The 16,685-nt window shown below is 39.9% G+C and overlaps 1 protein-coding gene across 1 annotated transcript in view; it reads left to right on the top strand.

The window, feature by feature from the left end:
• Positions 1 to 15,280, top strand: part of SLC30A8 (solute carrier family 30 member 8) — a 37,638-nt gene extending 22,358 nt beyond the window's left edge. The window contains exons 5-8 of the mRNA XM_049853856.1: positions 3,137 to 3,287; positions 6,089 to 6,194; positions 13,267 to 13,401; positions 15,135 to 15,280. Of these exons, the coding sequence (XP_049709813.1) occupies positions 3,137 to 3,287; positions 6,089 to 6,194; positions 13,267 to 13,401; positions 15,135 to 15,280 (538 nt within the window). The remainder of the gene's footprint in view (positions 1 to 3,136; positions 3,288 to 6,088; positions 6,195 to 13,266; positions 13,402 to 15,134) is intronic.
• Positions 15,281 to 16,685: the final 1,405 nt, after the last annotated feature.

Raw genomic sequence — 16,685 nt, 5'->3', positions numbered from 1 at the left:
CTGTGTTGTTTGAAGCCACTATATTTGTGGTAATTTGTTACAGCAGCAATAGAAAACTAATGCACTGTCTGTCCATCATCTATGTACCTTGCAAAGCAGCTTGATACATGTTACAAGGTAGGTTTATACATGCACTTGATGAAGACAATGAGAGAAGCATGGAATTTTAAACAGTAGTTTTTAAGAGAAGGCACAATGGAATCTTTAGAAAGAGGAAAACTGAGCATGAGCTCTTTGAAAATGCTCCCCAGGTCATTATAAATCCCTTGCTCTTACCTACCTCGGTCTCCAACCTCTCAGTTTGTGAATCTTTGCTCCAAACCTCTGAGCTAAACAATTAAAAGAATGGTGTTTGATCTGCTATCACTGACTAGATCCCTATCTCTACCCAGTTAACTTGAAAGTGTAATTCAATTGGCACTGAAAGAAAAAATGTGGGCAGATCAATGTAAATCTATCACCACTAAGAGACAAATCACCCAGACCACTTGTCTGGCTGACTAGGAGTCAATAACATCATCTCTGAATAAAGAGAACAATATGTTCACAAAGCAGCAGAAAAATAAAAGTATTAATTTCCGAGAGCTGTATGTTACAGAGGTTATGTCAATGCTAGAGAAATATGAAGGATATACCTAGCCAACTACCACATAAATCTGGGGCCCTTGATGATCAAGTTGGCTTGCTAAATACATCCACCCAAATTTTCTCTTTACTGCAACCATTCTCGACCCTTGACATTAATACTGCAGATATTTTTCGCACTTAGAAGGACAAGGTGATTGAAAAGCTCTACCCTCCGTGTGCAAGTAGGTCTTTATTTATAGATAAAGATATTGAGTGACTATAATGTTCTCTCCAAGAGACAACACAGCCAGATGCTGTGTTGTCTGACTATAGAGATATCAGAACCATGGTTTGAGAAACTGAAGTCAGGACAGAAAGTCCTAGCAGAAGGATGAAGATTATAGACAGAGACAAGGACTTATGCATGCTAAATTTTCTCTGCCTGAAACATTCTTCTCTCCATCTTTAAGCTCCTCAACTCCAACATAAGTTTTCGAATACAGCTCAATTGCTATGTCTTGCTAACTAAATCAGGCTCTCCTGTTGTACTATTCATAGTACCAGATCTTTGTAGAATTTATTATAAAGTTTTATGTTTATTTGCTAGAATTTTACATTTATTTGTATCTTTATTTAATCTCTGTCTTCTCCAACACATTTAAAGCTTGGGAAGTGTCTTAGTTATCTAGTGCTGCTATAATAGAAATACCACAAGTGGATGGCTTTAACAAAGAGAAATTTATTCCCTCACAGTCTAGGAGACTAGAAGTCTGAATTCAGGGTGCCAGCTCCAGGGGAAGGCTTTCTCTCTGTGTCAGCTCTTGGGGAACACCCTTGTCATCATTCTTCCCCAGTTGAGGAGCTTCTCCATGCAGGTACCCCAGGTCCAAAGGGTGTGCTCTGCTCCTGGCATTATTTTCTTGGTGGTATGAGATCCCTCTGTCTCTTTGCTTGCCTCTCTCTTTTGTATCTCAAAAGAGATTGATTTAAGACACAGTCTAATCTTGTAAATTGAGTCCTACCTTATTAACATAACTGCCTCTAATCCTGCCTCATTAACATCATAGAGGTAGGATTTTACAACACACAGGAAAATCGCATCAGATGACAAAATGGTGGACAGTTACACAATACTGGGAATCATGGACTAGCCAAGCTGACACATATTTTTGGTGGGACACAATTCAATCCATGATAGACAAGGGCCATGTCCACTTTTGTTCTCCTTTATGCCTCAAGCGTTTGGCAATGTCTGGAATATAAGTCTCTAAGGTTTGTTTGTTTGTTTGTTTTTAAATAAAATAAGTAAAAGAATGAATGACAATGTGATGAGCCCACATGGCAGTTCTAGAAAGTCTGTTTGCTACCATATCGGCCTTATTAAACTGTCTAAAGAGCTTTAATTGGCAACTCGTAATTTTGGGAGAATTTAGGGAGAATGTTGGAAACCCTGGTGGTCTAGTGGTTAAGAACTACAGCTGCTAATCAAAAGGTTGGCAGTTCGAATCCACCAGGCACTCCTTGGAAACTCTATAGGGCAGTTCAACTCTGTCCTGTAGGGTCGCTATGAGCCAGAATTGACTCGATGGCAACAGGTTTGGTTTGGTTTGGTTTTTAGGGAGAATGTTAGCATTACTCAAATGCTAACAACCTGAGAACTGTACATTTTGTAAATATCAAATATTGGTGGGTAGCTATCATTTCGATTTGTGGCCATGGCCTGAGATTTAACAGACAGTTTGCCTGGAAATAGACTAGGTTTTATAATGGTGAACGATAAATTTGTTTTGTTAACCTTTATCTTTAGTCTTAATACCTCATGATGTTGTATATAAATAGAATCATATACATAATCTAAAGTGCCTACTACTTATCATTTTGACTTCCACAGGTGCCATATTTGGCAATATGTTGTATATGTATAGGTGCACGTATAAGTGTATCTATAATAATAATACATTCATGTATTTCAGTCTCTTGGTAAGTAGCTACATATATGTAAACACAGCCCTCTCTTCGCTGGCCATTGGGCCATTGGGAGATTACTCAAATTTCAAATTACTATGGAAATGAGCATAATTAGGTAAAATAAAAGATAAAAAAAATCCAACCCTGATGAAATTCACTACTTATTTTGTTTTATCTCTTTTTGCAGCTTGTTGCTTTTGAAGCCAGTATGTTTAATTAACTTCCCACCAAAGCTCTACTTTATACCTAGTCCAGTGCCTGACATTTAGTAGACACTCAATAAATGATATTTCCCCTCTTCCTAGTCAAATGCTTGGCATTCATCTAAGAGGTGATGTTTCCTTTGAATGTGAAAGAGAATAGCATTAGCTGAATGAATGGGAAAACTGAGATGAAGCTTTGTAGTCTGGCATTGTGTAAAAACATCAAAATTCTAAGGTACATTTGTGTTCAAATAATAGTCTAAAATAGCACATTTTAAAACATAAGTATTTCAACTATCCATGATTTTGGGTAATTCATGGTATTGCGCACTCCTCCCTTATGCTGCATTATGATTTGTAAGGGTTAATATCATTAAGAACATTACTCTCTCTTTCAGACTAAGCGTGGTTTTACACCAGAGGCACCCTGGCCACAATCACAAGGAAACCCAAGCTAATGCCAGTGTCAGGGCAGCTTTTGTGCATGCCCTTGGCGATCTCTTTCAGAGCATCAGTGTGCTAACCAGTGCACTTATTATCTACTTTAAGGTGAGTGGGTTTGAGTTTATCCACCTTCATAGTAATTACATGGGCCAAGTAATACAAAAGCTGACCCTCCAATATTAGCTTGAAAGAGGGTAGTCAGCCTATATTTGTCTACCCAAACACTTTGCCAGTTCTCAAACAAACAACAAACATCCAAAACTTGAAACCTTTGACTTTCTCCAATTGCTAAGAGCTATGGTTCTGGGTTATGTCTTTAACTGTAGTGCTACCATCTTTTTCAGAAAGCAGTTCTTTTTGTCATGGTGTTACGATGGACAGCAATGGAACCGTGATTAAATTAGGATTTTTGGGTTGTAAGCAACAGAAAAGATATTTGGCTCACTTAAGCAAAAAAAGAGATTTATTGGCAGAAATTCATGGATGTACCACTAGACAGAAATCAGGGTAGAAATAAGGGGATTAGTTTTAGGGACTCTTCAACCTCTGTCTGGTAATACCGACAACTAACAGAGTGGGTTAAGGTTGGTGTTGGGGAAAATGAAAGGGAAGAGTGTTTAGCTCTGTCTGGTTGTGTCATGATTCTCCAACTTTCAGAGACTTTCACTATTTCCCCTCCCCCCCAAAAAGAAAGAAAACATGTAAGTAAAAAATACAAAGACAACACAACATCTGATTCAGTTGAGCAAAATGCTCACTGAAAACTTCAAGTCTAAGGCAAAAATAGCTCAAAATTGTAAGTGTTAGTGGAGTTTGAGAATACCCTTGAAAAAGATAGGTTAATGTTGACTTTCTTAGACGTGATGGGGCACAGACTCTTCTTTTTTATTTTTATTTATCAAGTTTTATTGTACTTTAGATGAACTTTTACAGAACAAATTAGCTTCTCATTAAACAGTTAATATACATGCTGTTTTATGACATTGGTTAACAACCCCACGATGCGTCAACACTCTCCCTTCTTGACCTTGGGATCCCTATTTCCAGCCTTCCTATCTCCCCCTATCTTCTAATTCTTGCCCCTGGGATAGTGTCCCCCTTTAGTCTTATTTTGTTTTATAGGCCTGTCTAATCTTTGGCTGAAGGGTAAACCTCGGGAGTGAATTTATTACTGAGTTAAAAAGGGTGTCCAGGGGCCATACTCTTGGGGTTCCTTCAGTCTCTGTCAGGCCAGAAAGTCTGTTTTGTGTGTATGGGGCGGGGTTAGAGTTTTGCTTTACATTTTCTCCAGCTCTGTCTGGAACCCTCTATTGTGATCCCTGTCAGAGCAGTCAGTGGTGGTAGCTGGGCACCATCTAGTTGTAGAGGACTCACTCTGGTGGAGGCTGTGGTGGTTGTGGTCCATTAGTCCTTTGGACTAATCTTTCCCTTGTATCTTTAGTTTTCTTCATTCTCCCTTGCTCCTGAAAGGGTGAGACCAGTAGAATATCTTAGATGGCTGCTCACAGACTTTTAAGACCCCGGACGCTACTCACCAAAGTAGAATGTAGAACATTTTCCTTATGAACTATGTTATGCCAACTGAGCTAGATTTTCCCTGAATCCATAGTCCCCAGAGACCTCAGCCCAATCATTTGGTCCCTCAGGGAGTTTGGATGTGTCTATGGAGCTTCCATGACCTTTCCTTGGACAAGTTGTGCTGACTTCCCCAGTATAGGGTACTGTCTTACCCTTCACCAAAGCTACCATTTATCTATTGTCTTATTTTGTGTTTTCCCATCCCCACCCCTCCCTCGTAACCATCAAAGGTTGTTTCTTTTCGTATGTAAACCTTTTCCTGAGTTTTTACTGTAATGGTCTCGTACAATATATGTCCTTTTGTAATTGACTTATTTCACTCAGCATAATGTCCTCCAGATTCATCCATGTTATGAGAGGCTTCACAGATTCGTCATTGTTCTTTACCTTTGGGTAATACTCCATTGTATGTACGTACCACAGTTTGTTTATCCATTCATCTGTTGATGGGCATTTATGTTTTTCCATCTTTTTGCTATTGTGAACAACGCTGCAATGAACCTGGGTGGGGCACAGATTCTTCTGAGGTGAAGCACTTCATCAAGGGCAGAGTAGCAGGTGGTTTAGCCTGATACCACGACCTCCAGTGGAGAGAGAGGAAGACTGATGCCTTGGGTCTTGTCTTAAGGACTATGTCAGAGATGCTTATCTCAAGTATGTTTCATACTTGGAAGGGGAGGAAATAATCTAACCCTAGTGAGCCAAGGAAGCCCTGGTGGTGTAGTGGTTAAGAGATCGTCTGCTAACCAAAAGGTCAACAGTTCCAATCCACCAACCACTGCTTGGAAACCCTTTGGGGCCGTTCTACCCTGACCTATAGGGTCATTATGAGCCGGAATCAACTTGAGAGCAACAGGTTTGGCTGTTTTTTTTTTTTTAGTCAGCCAAGACCAAAGTCCAGTTGTAACTTGGCTTCATGCAACCTGTAAGCTGATGATACCTTTTCTTCTCCTCAACATAATTAAGGCCCAGAAGTCATTGGATATTGTGGGCATATGTACTTATTTTCATGACATACTCTGTGCTTCTATTAATTTGAGCAAAGTTAAAGCAGACCACTTGAGATGACACTCAAATATATTTTCCCCTTTGGTTTATAAATGATGGGGAGAGCATCTCCTGTAATCTCCCCTCTTTAGTCACTGGTAGTTTAAAGGCATAAAGAAGGACAGCAGTGCCCGAGTCCTTAGAAAGGGAGCCTTGCCTCTAAATACTAGGAGAAGGAATGGATGATAGAGAAAGAAGGAGGGAGGCTTACTTATTTTTTCAATCAGGTTTTCCGCATGGGAAGTATGGACTGAGTTAACCAAGGTCCCTGTATTTTCTAGCCAGACTACAAAATAGCAGACCCAATCTGCACATTTGTCTTTTCCATCCTGGTTTTGGCCAGCACCATCACTATCTTAAAGGACCTCTTCATCTTACTCATGGAAGGTAAGAGTGATTTTATTCTTATTCCCAAGATCAATGTTTTCTCTTCCCCATGGTCACACAAGAGGATGCCCCAAGGCATGCTCACTGGTAATTTGTGTTATAGGGAAAATTTAAACTGATCGGAATTTTTCATTAAAATAAATATTGGATTTTTATTCACATGGGAACAAATAAAAAGAACTGGCTCCTCTTCTCCTTCCAGCTACTTCTAAATAATATTGCAAGGGGTAAAAACAATAAGTATAATCACTAAAGATAAGGACATTGAGGGAGATATTACCAAATAATAATAATAAATTTATCCCTGAAAATACCTGGAAAAGGCCTAAGAAAAACTGAATAAATCTATCCCTTTGGCAGCATTACAACCAAACATTTTAGTCAGTTGCGTCTCATAGTGTAAGAATACCATGGTGATTATTTATTTGTGCAACAAATGTTTTATAAGCTACAACTCTGTGCCAGTTAGTATGGTTGTAGCTAGAATTACAGAATAGAGCAAAGCAGAGATCATCTGTGGCCTCACTGGGTTAATTCTGAGTAAAGGGGAGAAAGATTTTTTAAATGATTATACAGAGATAGAACAGCAGTAAGTGCTACAAATCGGTCTTAGAAGAAACACAAACAGGATGCTCCTTAGAAGCAAGGATGGCAAGACTTTAGCTCACTTACTTTGGACCCATCATCAGGAAAGACCAACTGCTAGAAAAGGACATCGTGGTTGGTAAACAGTTAGTGAAAATGAGGGAAACCCTCCATGAGCCACAACAATGGTCTCAAACATACTAATGATGATGAAGGTGGCACAGACCTAGGCAACATTTTGTTTAGTTAGACATAATTTTGTCAGGAGTCCCAGCTGACTTGATAGCAACTAACAGCAAAAACAAGCGCTTAAAGAAGAGGTGTGGGCCCTTAACTGGGGATTTTGACTTGGCCAGAGAATGGGGGTGGGTTGTCACAGAGGCTTTTCTGAGGAAACGATGTTCCCTGGGACCTTTCTTAGCTGAGAGTAGGTTCTCAGGCTTATTAATTTCATTCCCCACAGCCAGAGTCAAGCTTTGGCCACTTTCTTGGGCTCATGGAATCTCTGTCTGGATCCATGGTCTTTTATTTGTCTAGTAATAGATGACATGAATAACCCACACTGTCAAGAAATTCTTTCTTATGCCTAAACCTTACCTCCTCATGCACTTCTACGTGTTAGTGGTATTATTTTTTAAATTTGGTATAGAATGGCTGAAGAACTGCTAGTTTCTGACCTTTTTTGGCTATGTCCTTATTGACTGACTTAGCTTGGGAAGATACACCTTGGAGTAGGAAAAGCAAAGTCTTTGTGCTAAATGAACCTCAGTTCAATTCTGGTCATGGAAGTTACTAGCTGTGGGACTTTAGACAAGAGCCTTAACTCTTCTGAACCTCAGCTTTCTCAACTCAAAACTGGAAGTACAATATCCGCCCTACAGTGTGGTTGTGAGGAGTAGTATGGCATAATGTTCAGAACACAGTGGAAATGCAGTAAGTATAAGTTCTCAGCTACTCTTTCAGTTGACTTGAATATGGGAACTATGAAGCCAGGGTGTGGATATGAACCCTGTACTGCCTATTTATTCTCATACTGAGAAATTCCTGACTATTGGCAACAGACTGTGGCCATATCCTTGGCCAGCCACCAGTGCAGATGGCCTCAGGAGGACCAGATTAGAGAGTCTTGATCAGAACAAATCCATCTTCATTACCAAAAAAAACCCACTATTAAATGGCACCTGAAGTGGGAGAACTACTGACTCACAGCAGCATTATTTTTGCATATCAAAGTATATTAAAGACATAAGGTGCTTGATTACATTTTGCAAGATGATTTATCAATGTTGTATCCATTTGCAGTTGACTCAAATGACATTATTTTTTATTCTACATTCCAAGTAAATAAGTACCAGGAAGGTCTGGGTGACAACCGAATGGGCTAACAGCTCTTAAACTTTAGGGGCATCAGAGTCACTTGAAGGATTTGTTAAAACGCAGATTGCTGGGCCCACCTTCATGGTTCCTGTGTTAGCAAGTCTGGAATAAACCAAAAAATCAAAGCTGTTGCTGTCAAGTCGATTCCGACTTGTAGCGACCATATAGGGCAGACTAGAACTGCCCCGTAGAGCTTCAAATGACCACCTGGTAGATTTGAACTGCTGGCCATAGCACTTAACCACTATACCACCAGGGTTTCCAAAGAATTTGAATTTCTGACAAGATGCTGATGCTGCTGGTCTGGGGACCAGATTTTGAGAACCACTGGATTAGGATTTTCAGAACACTTATAGGGATTCCTACATGATGGCACAGGAATGTTACCTAGAAAATTCAGTCAGAACCAGAGATTTGCATTATATCAAACATCCAGGTGATTGAAAATATCCAGACATTGGCTGAATTTTTTCTTTTTTGCCCAGCAACTTTTGATGTAATGTCAACACACTTTCAGGGCAGTTGCCTTCAGTGATAGCTCACATTTCATTAGTGTTCAATACAGAGTATGCAATTAAGGGTTTTGTTCTTGGTGGACATGGTAATTGTTGACATTGTTGAAGACAGTGAAACAGATAATGGAGTAAAACATCACTGGGTAGCAAGTGAACTTTCCAGTTCTGAATGCAAGAATATTTGGCTTGTCAAGTCACAGATATGTCTATGTTCTTTCCTGGGACCAACTGCTGAGCTGCAGCTGTTTTTGCTATTAGAGATGCCATTGGCTTAAAGGGGAATAAAGGTCAAATTGGTGTAAAATTTAAGATGACTGCATTCCACGCTTTCTGCCTGTCACTTCAGCTTTTCTCTGGTCTTTATCTCTATTATTTTATTTAAGGAAAAGCACAGGCACCAGGGCTACCTCAGCTAATTATTGAAACCGGCAGGTAACTTCTTTCTGGAAGATGGTTGATTTTTAAGTTACATTAGTATAAAATAATGCTTATCCTTGGTAAAAATTTAAAATAGTACAGAAAGGTATAAAATGAAAACAAAAAACCTCCCCATCTCTCCGTCTCCATAACCCTCGGTCCCATTCTTCAGGGATAACACCTATTAATAAGTTGACATGTATATTTCAAAAAGTATTTATGCATTTGCACATATATGTAATATATATGTATGTGTATATATACACACATGGGTAGTCACCTTTTATATTGTTGAAAAAAGATACTTGCAATGAGTAAGGCATTGGCCTTGCAAAATTCTATTATTCAATCTCTGGCGTAGTTTCTATCACCAAGGCCATATTTTTCAACTACTGATCCTTCTTCCCTTTTTCAACTTTTGAATTCCAGTCACCAGTAATTATCAATGCATCTTGACTGCATGTTTGATCAATTTCAGACTGGTAAAAATCTTCAATTTCTTCATCTTTGGCCTTAGTGGTTGGTGTGTAAATTTGAATAATAGTCATATTATCTGGTCTTCCTTGTAGGTGTATGGATATTATCCTGTCACTAACAGCGTTGTACTTCAGGATAGATCTTGAAATGTTCTTTTTGACAATGAATGCAATGCCATTCTTCTTCATTTTGTCATTCCTTGCATAGCAGACCATATGATTTTCCAATTCAAAATGGCCAATACCAGCCCATTTCATCTCACTAATGCCTAGGACATTGATTTTTATGCCTTCCATTTCTTTTTGACAACTTCCAATTTTCCTAGATTCATACTTCATACATTTCACATTCCAATTATTAATGAATGTTTGCAGCTGTTTGTTCTCATTTTGAGTATTGTCACGTCAGCAAATTATGTCCCAAAAGCTTTACTCCATCCATGTCATTAAGGTCGACTCTACTTGGAGGAGGCAACTCTTCTCCAGTTGTATTTTGAGAACCTTCTAACCTGAGGGGCTCATCTTCCAACACTATATTAATGTTCTGCTGCTATTCAAAAGGTTTTCACTGGCCACTTTTTTTTTTCAGAAATAGATCACCAGATCCTTCTTCCTAGTCTTTCATAGTCTGAAAGCTCTGCTGAAACCTATACACCAGGGATGACCCTGCTGGTATTTGAAATACCAGTGGTATAGCTTCCAGTGTTACAAACTTGCTTACTGAAAGTGAAGAAAAAATTGAAGCAATTACTGATGAAGATCAAAGACTACCCCTTCAGTATGAATTATACCTCAACATAAAGAAAAAAAATCCTCACAACTGGATCAATAAGCAATATCACGATAAACGTAGAAAAGATTGAAGTTGTCGAGGATCATTTTACTTGGATCTCCAATCAGCTCTCATGGAACCAGCAGTCAAGAAGTCAAATGATGTATTGCACTGGGCAAATCTGCTGCAAAAGACCTCTTTGAAATATTGAAAAGTAAAAAGGTCACTTTCAGGACTAAGATGCTCCTGACCCAAGCCACGGTATTTTCAGCTGCCTCATATGCATGCAAAAGTTGGACAATGAATAAGGAAGACTGAGGAAGAATTGAAGCCTTTGAATTTTGGTGTTGGTGAAGAATATTGAACACACCATAGACTGCCAGAAGAACAAACAAATCTGCCTGAGAAGAAGTATAGCCAGAATGTTCCTTAGAGGCAAGGATGGTGAGACTTCATCTCATGTATTTTGGACATGTTATTAGGAGGGATCAGTCCCTGGAAAAGGCCATCATGTTCGTTTAAGTAGAGGGTCAGCAAAAAAGAATAAGACCCTCAACAAGATTGATTGACACAGTGGCTGCAACGATGGGCTCAAACGATTGTGAGGATGGCGCAAGACCAGGCACTGTTTTGTTCTATTGTAGATAGGGTGGCTGTGAGTCGATACTGACTTGACAGCACCTAACATCAACAACATATACATATGTGAAGTGTGTGTGTCTTTTTATGCAAATACATTACACATTGATATATTTTTTTTCTGCACCTTGCTTTTTTTCTTGGAGATCTTTCCTTGCTAGCACATTTACAGATACACCTCATCCTTTTTCATTGCTACAAAGTATTCCATCGTATGGATATACTTGCTTATTTATGGACATTACAAACAATGGAGTAATTATCATATAAATGTTTGTACTTCTGTAAGTTCTTATGAGTATTAAATGAGATAATTGCTATAAAGTTGGTAGGCTGTCAATAATAATATTTATTATTACAATGCGATAATTATTACATGTGACTTCATATGCATTTTATGGTCAATCTGAGACAAGAACTCCTTTAATTTGCTCTTCATTACTTCCATAAAACAATAGAAAGTGAGATTAAACCTAAGCTCACACTGTAGAGAATTATCAAGGAGGAAATCCCTCATGAATAAGGTACTTAAATCCTTTAAATCCTTGGTTCTAGGCTGCTCATTACAAACGTCTAGAAAAGGTTTAAAAAACACTTATGCCCGGGCCCCACATACAGAGATTCTGACTTAATTGTTCTGGGACGAGGTCTGCCTTTGGCACTTTTTAATGTGCAGTCAAGGTTGAGTACCATTCCGAGGTAGAGCTGCTCAGTGACTTATAAAAGTTAGTGCAAGGGTTCTCAACCTTAGCTGCACACTAGAATCAACAAATAAGCTTTAAAAATATTGATGGTGGGTCCCATCCCCAGTGATTCTGATTTAACGGGTCTTGGGTGTAACCTGGTCATCAGGATTTCTAATACCTCCTCTGGCAATACTAGTGTGCATCCATGGTTGAGAACCGTGCTGAAAGCCCGCAGAGTTCAGAGTCTTATCCATAGAAATTTCCTTCAGGAGTTCTGAAATGGAGCCAAGAAATATGTATGTGCAAAGAACACCCTTGTTTGTGGTGTGGGTGGTTCTGGCACCACCCTTGAGAATAACTGAAGTACCCATTGCTGTTGAGTGGGTTCCAACTTGTAGTTACCCTATAGGATAGAGTGGAACTGCCCCAAAGGGTTTCCAAGGAGCAGCTGGTGGATTCAAACTGCTGACCTTTTGGCTAGCAGCTGAGCTCTTAACCACTGTGCCACCAGGCCTCCAAAATAAGAGTAGTACTTTGAAATTCCGTCTACAGCATCCTCTTTAGATTATCTTTAGTTGACTGGAATATACCTTTCCCATCAAATGGCTTATCCATTGTTATGCTGGTTGAGTTGATTAAAAAACCAACCAAACAAATACATTTAGATTGAACTAATATCTGTTTTAACATAGCATCAGACCATAGGTGCTGCTTCTGTCTCTGGAGCTGCCAAAGCCTATCTCCTCTCATCTTCTGTATGACAATCCTTGCAATTTTTTGAAGGAAGTGATCATAGTTCCTTAGTCTTCTCTTCTCCAGGCTAGAGATGCCTCAGTTCCTTCATCCTAAAAAAATGACTGATTGATTATCAGGATTCCCACCTTCCTGTGTGCCCCACACTGTCCCTTTGGAAACAAGAGTAATAGTTGGACGGTTAGGTTCTGTAACATGGACATTGAACCCTGACGGATGTAGCTAAAATAATAGAAATTTTACAAAGCAAATAATAGGATGGCATTGCAAAGTTGAGATCCCCTATTAACACAGTTCACAAAGAAGTGACCTACTGCATAACTAATACTTGTATAGCACTATAGTTTACAAAGAGCAGAGATTTTCTGAGTTGATCCTCCGAGAACTATGTGAACAAGATATTGTTCTTATCACCCTGAGTTTACTATAAAGGTGCTTATGATCAGAGAAGTTCCAAGCTTTGGGAAAGTTCACAGTAGGCAGAGCCAGAATGCTCACCTAGATGGTTTGTTACTAAATCCCATGTTATTTCATTTTTTCTTTTGAGAATGTATGCAAAGATAAATAGGGAAAAGCACAATTAGATGAATAACGCCCTAAAAACTAAGGGTTATTATGATCGTTGGTTATTGCATTGGAAATTCTGTGACTATTATTTGTCTGTGAACTTTTGATTGACGGTAAACCCTTTGAAATAAAAAAAAAATCTAATTTGTAAACATTTGAAATAAGAAACATAAAAAAAGGGGAGGGCAAGTTGATACTTTGGTCAAGACTGCTGCCTTTTTAGCCATCTCAATGAGCTATTATATAGCTGAATAACAACACCTTCCCACTCTTTCCTTTCGTCAGGTGTGCCAAAGGGCCTGAATTACAATGCTGTGAAAGAGCTCATCTTAGCTGTTGATGGGGTGGTATCTGTGCACAGCCTGCACATCTGGGCTCTAACAATGAACCAAGTGATTCTCTCGGCTCATGTTGCTACAGGTCAGTGCACGTTGTACACTCCACGGACAAAAGTCAGTCCTTGTCCTGTCAAGTCAGTAATTTCTCTGCTTTTGTGGAGCTGCCCTTAGTGACTGTTGCCTGTAAAACTATTGTAAAGTGTTTTATGCTACCACGGGCACCGTCTTATCAATGTTGTCATAGCAATAATGATACTAGTGCCATCCCTTGAGGCAGACTGCAGAGGATAGCAGATGACAGAACAGAGGGCTAAATTGCTACCCAAACTCTGAAAATCTGATGTCACTTAGTCTTCTTGGTACCCTAGCGGTCAATAATAGGAAAGAAAAAAAATTTTTTTAAATTTTTTAGTCAACAGTAAATCTTAATTGAGTATCTCCTGTGTGTAAGATGCTGTGCCTAGCACTGATGACAGAAAGGTAACTGAGACACGGGTCCCATCCTTAAAGTTCTAACTTGATGGTTTAGGTGCTAGTAGGGATTAATGGAAGTTCCTTTACAGGATGATTAGAAATTCTGTAACCATGTCAGAAAATTCTTAGAAGGTTGGGTTTATACTAAAGTCTAGTTTCTAAATTAGAGAATGGCTCTGTTCATGATGTGTCCTATTGTTAGTAGCTATCAAGTTGGCCCCTGACTCATGGTGACCCCATGTACGATAGAATGAAACACTGCTGAGACATCCTGTGTCATCTGTATGATCGGTTGCAGATCAGACCGCTATGAACCATAGGGTTTTCCTTCATTGATTTTTGGACATAGATCACCATGCCTTTCTTCTTAATCTGTCTTAGTCCGGAAGCTTTGCAGAACCAGGTCCAATATCATAGCAACACGCAAGCCTCCACTGACAGATGGGTGAGCGGTGGCCGTGCGCGAGGTGCACTGGCCAGAAATCAAACCCAGACCTCTGGTATGGAAGGTGAAAATTCTACCACTGAACCAACATGGTCCCCATGACATGTCCTAGGGATGGGAAAATAGATAGTGGGAGTCTTTTCATGGCTTCAGGAGAGAACTCAGGCCAAGGATGATGGTGATGGTAGGTTAGAATGCTAAAAATAACTCAAGAAAGTTACGAAGGGGCAGGGTACAGAAATGCCAGTAAGAGTTATTTTAGGACTCCGCTTTCTCAGACCTCAGCTTCTCTGAGGAGCTCCAATCTGCCTGCAGGGAATTTACAATTCACTGCACCAATATTTCACTGCAAATAGAAGAATCTAGTAAACAATCAGGTTGCTATTGAGGGAAATTTACAGCCTCCTGATACCATTTGGGACAGGAAAAAAGATGGCAGTGAGGGTTACTGCTCTAAGAAAGGTCTGTAGGGAGCTCTAAATGCTTCCTGGGTCCTGTCACCAGTTTGATAAAAATTCTGATTAGATACAAGTGCTGCAACCCTGAAATCCCTGGGGACTGGTGAGAAGGACTGTGTGAGAAATCAAAGTTCTGACACAGCTTTTCTCGGGGCTTATCTCCACTTCCACACTCAGCTCTTAGGAGTGCCAGACCCCAGGGAGAGCTGTGGGCAGGAGGAGTTTCCATAGTGACAGCACACTTTGCTGCACTAGAATTCCCCCCTACGTTGTCTGGGTGAAAGCAGCTGAGTGGCAGAGCCACCCTGTTTTCTTTGGAGCACTCTGTCTGTGCACCACTCCACCAGGTCAAAGACAAAGGACTTGGAGCTGGAATCTTAGCGGTCGACTATGTGTGTATAATCAGTGCTAATCCTGCTTGTGGTTCTTTATCAACAGCAGCCAGCTGGGACAGCCAGGTCATTCGGAGAGAGATTACTAAAGCCCTCTGTAATAATTTCACCGTGCACTCTCTCACCATTCAGATGGAATCTCCAGCCGACCAAGACCCTGATTGCCTTTTCTGTGAAGATCCCCGGAACTAGCTCAGTCATTCTGTCAGCTTTCCACTTTTGACAGACAACTATATGCTAGTATGCAGTTTCTGGAACGTAAGAAATAATCAAAGGAAGATATTTGAGAAACTCATGATACAGTGCAATGCACATCTTCTTCTTTATTAAGCTCCATCCACCATGAACGAAGATGCATTCAAATCCGTCAGTCAGTTGGATTATATACTCATCAGTGGCTGGGTTCAATTACAGGAAAGTATGTATAGATTACTCCTGACTGGCACTAAAAAAACAGCTGCTCGCAACAACGGGCAATACAAAGTCCATCTCCCTTAAACAATGCATCCTGAGACCCGGTCAAGTTGAACTCTGAAAAGTCTTATCAGGAATCAGTGACAGGAACAAATTGACAAAAAATTCCCTTGAAGCATTAGAAGCAAAAATAAGAAGAGGCAAGTCAGGGCTAAAAGAGAATTGGGATGCCTAATGGTGGCGCAAATGGTTGCTGCAGCAAGCGGGTTGGGGCAGTAGTTTTTGACTTCCTGTGTATCAACATCTCCACGCGCTGCATAGGGTGGAAATGCCTCCTGTCTGTTTTGTTGACATATTATGTTGTAATACGTCTGAAATTGTTGGATTTTTTTTTTTTTTTTAGTTCACTGGATAAAAGGCCTGGACAAAGGACAAATTAAGCATTTGGACTGAACCACATGACATTGCTGCTTTTTGAGTGTTTTCGTATGATTTAACCTAATAATAATGGAAAACCAGGAGGCACACAACGATGCAGGGTGAATTATCCCAGGTCACGTGGAAAGTAATTTCGTCAGAGTTAAGATGAGACCTCCCAGATCCTGCCTAATGTTTACGGAGCACCTATACTCGCCTACGGGGCAGTTCTACTCTGTCCTATAGGGTCGCTATGGGTCAGAATCGACTCGACAGCAGTGGGTTTGGTTTTTTCTGGTTTATACTAACCTAAAGGCTGGTAGTGTGAACCAACTTGGCGGTGTCACAGAAGAAAGGCCTGGTGATCTGCTTTCATAAGATTACACCCAAGATAACCATGGAGGAGTTCTACTCCGTAGGTCATGGGGTCGCCATGAGTAGGAACTGACGGGATGGCAATGAGCTTTTCTGGTTTACTCTGATCAGAGTATTACGCTGGGCTTTTAGATACGTAATCTCATTTTATTCTAATGACAACTTGTGAAGTTGGAATATCATTATACAGAAGAGGAATTATGACTCAGAGAGACTAAGTAACTTGACCAATTTCATTCATTCATGCTTCCAAAAAATATTTTTTGATGCCAATTATGGGCTTAGCATTGATGAACCAAGTCACCATGGATTTTGACTTCATTTTGTTTTTTTTTTTTTTGCAATTGTCAGAGCCATCGTGACTCTGACAATCACAAAGACAGAGAACAGC

This window comes from Elephas maximus, chromosome 15, assembly GCF_024166365.1.
Source record: "Elephas maximus indicus isolate mEleMax1 chromosome 15, mEleMax1 primary haplotype, whole genome shotgun sequence".
Lineage (NCBI taxonomy): Eukaryota > Metazoa > Chordata > Mammalia > Proboscidea > Elephantidae > Elephas > Elephas maximus.
The sequence above is the reverse complement of the archived record's forward strand: the minus strand, read 5'-3'. Positions and strand labels throughout refer to the sequence as shown.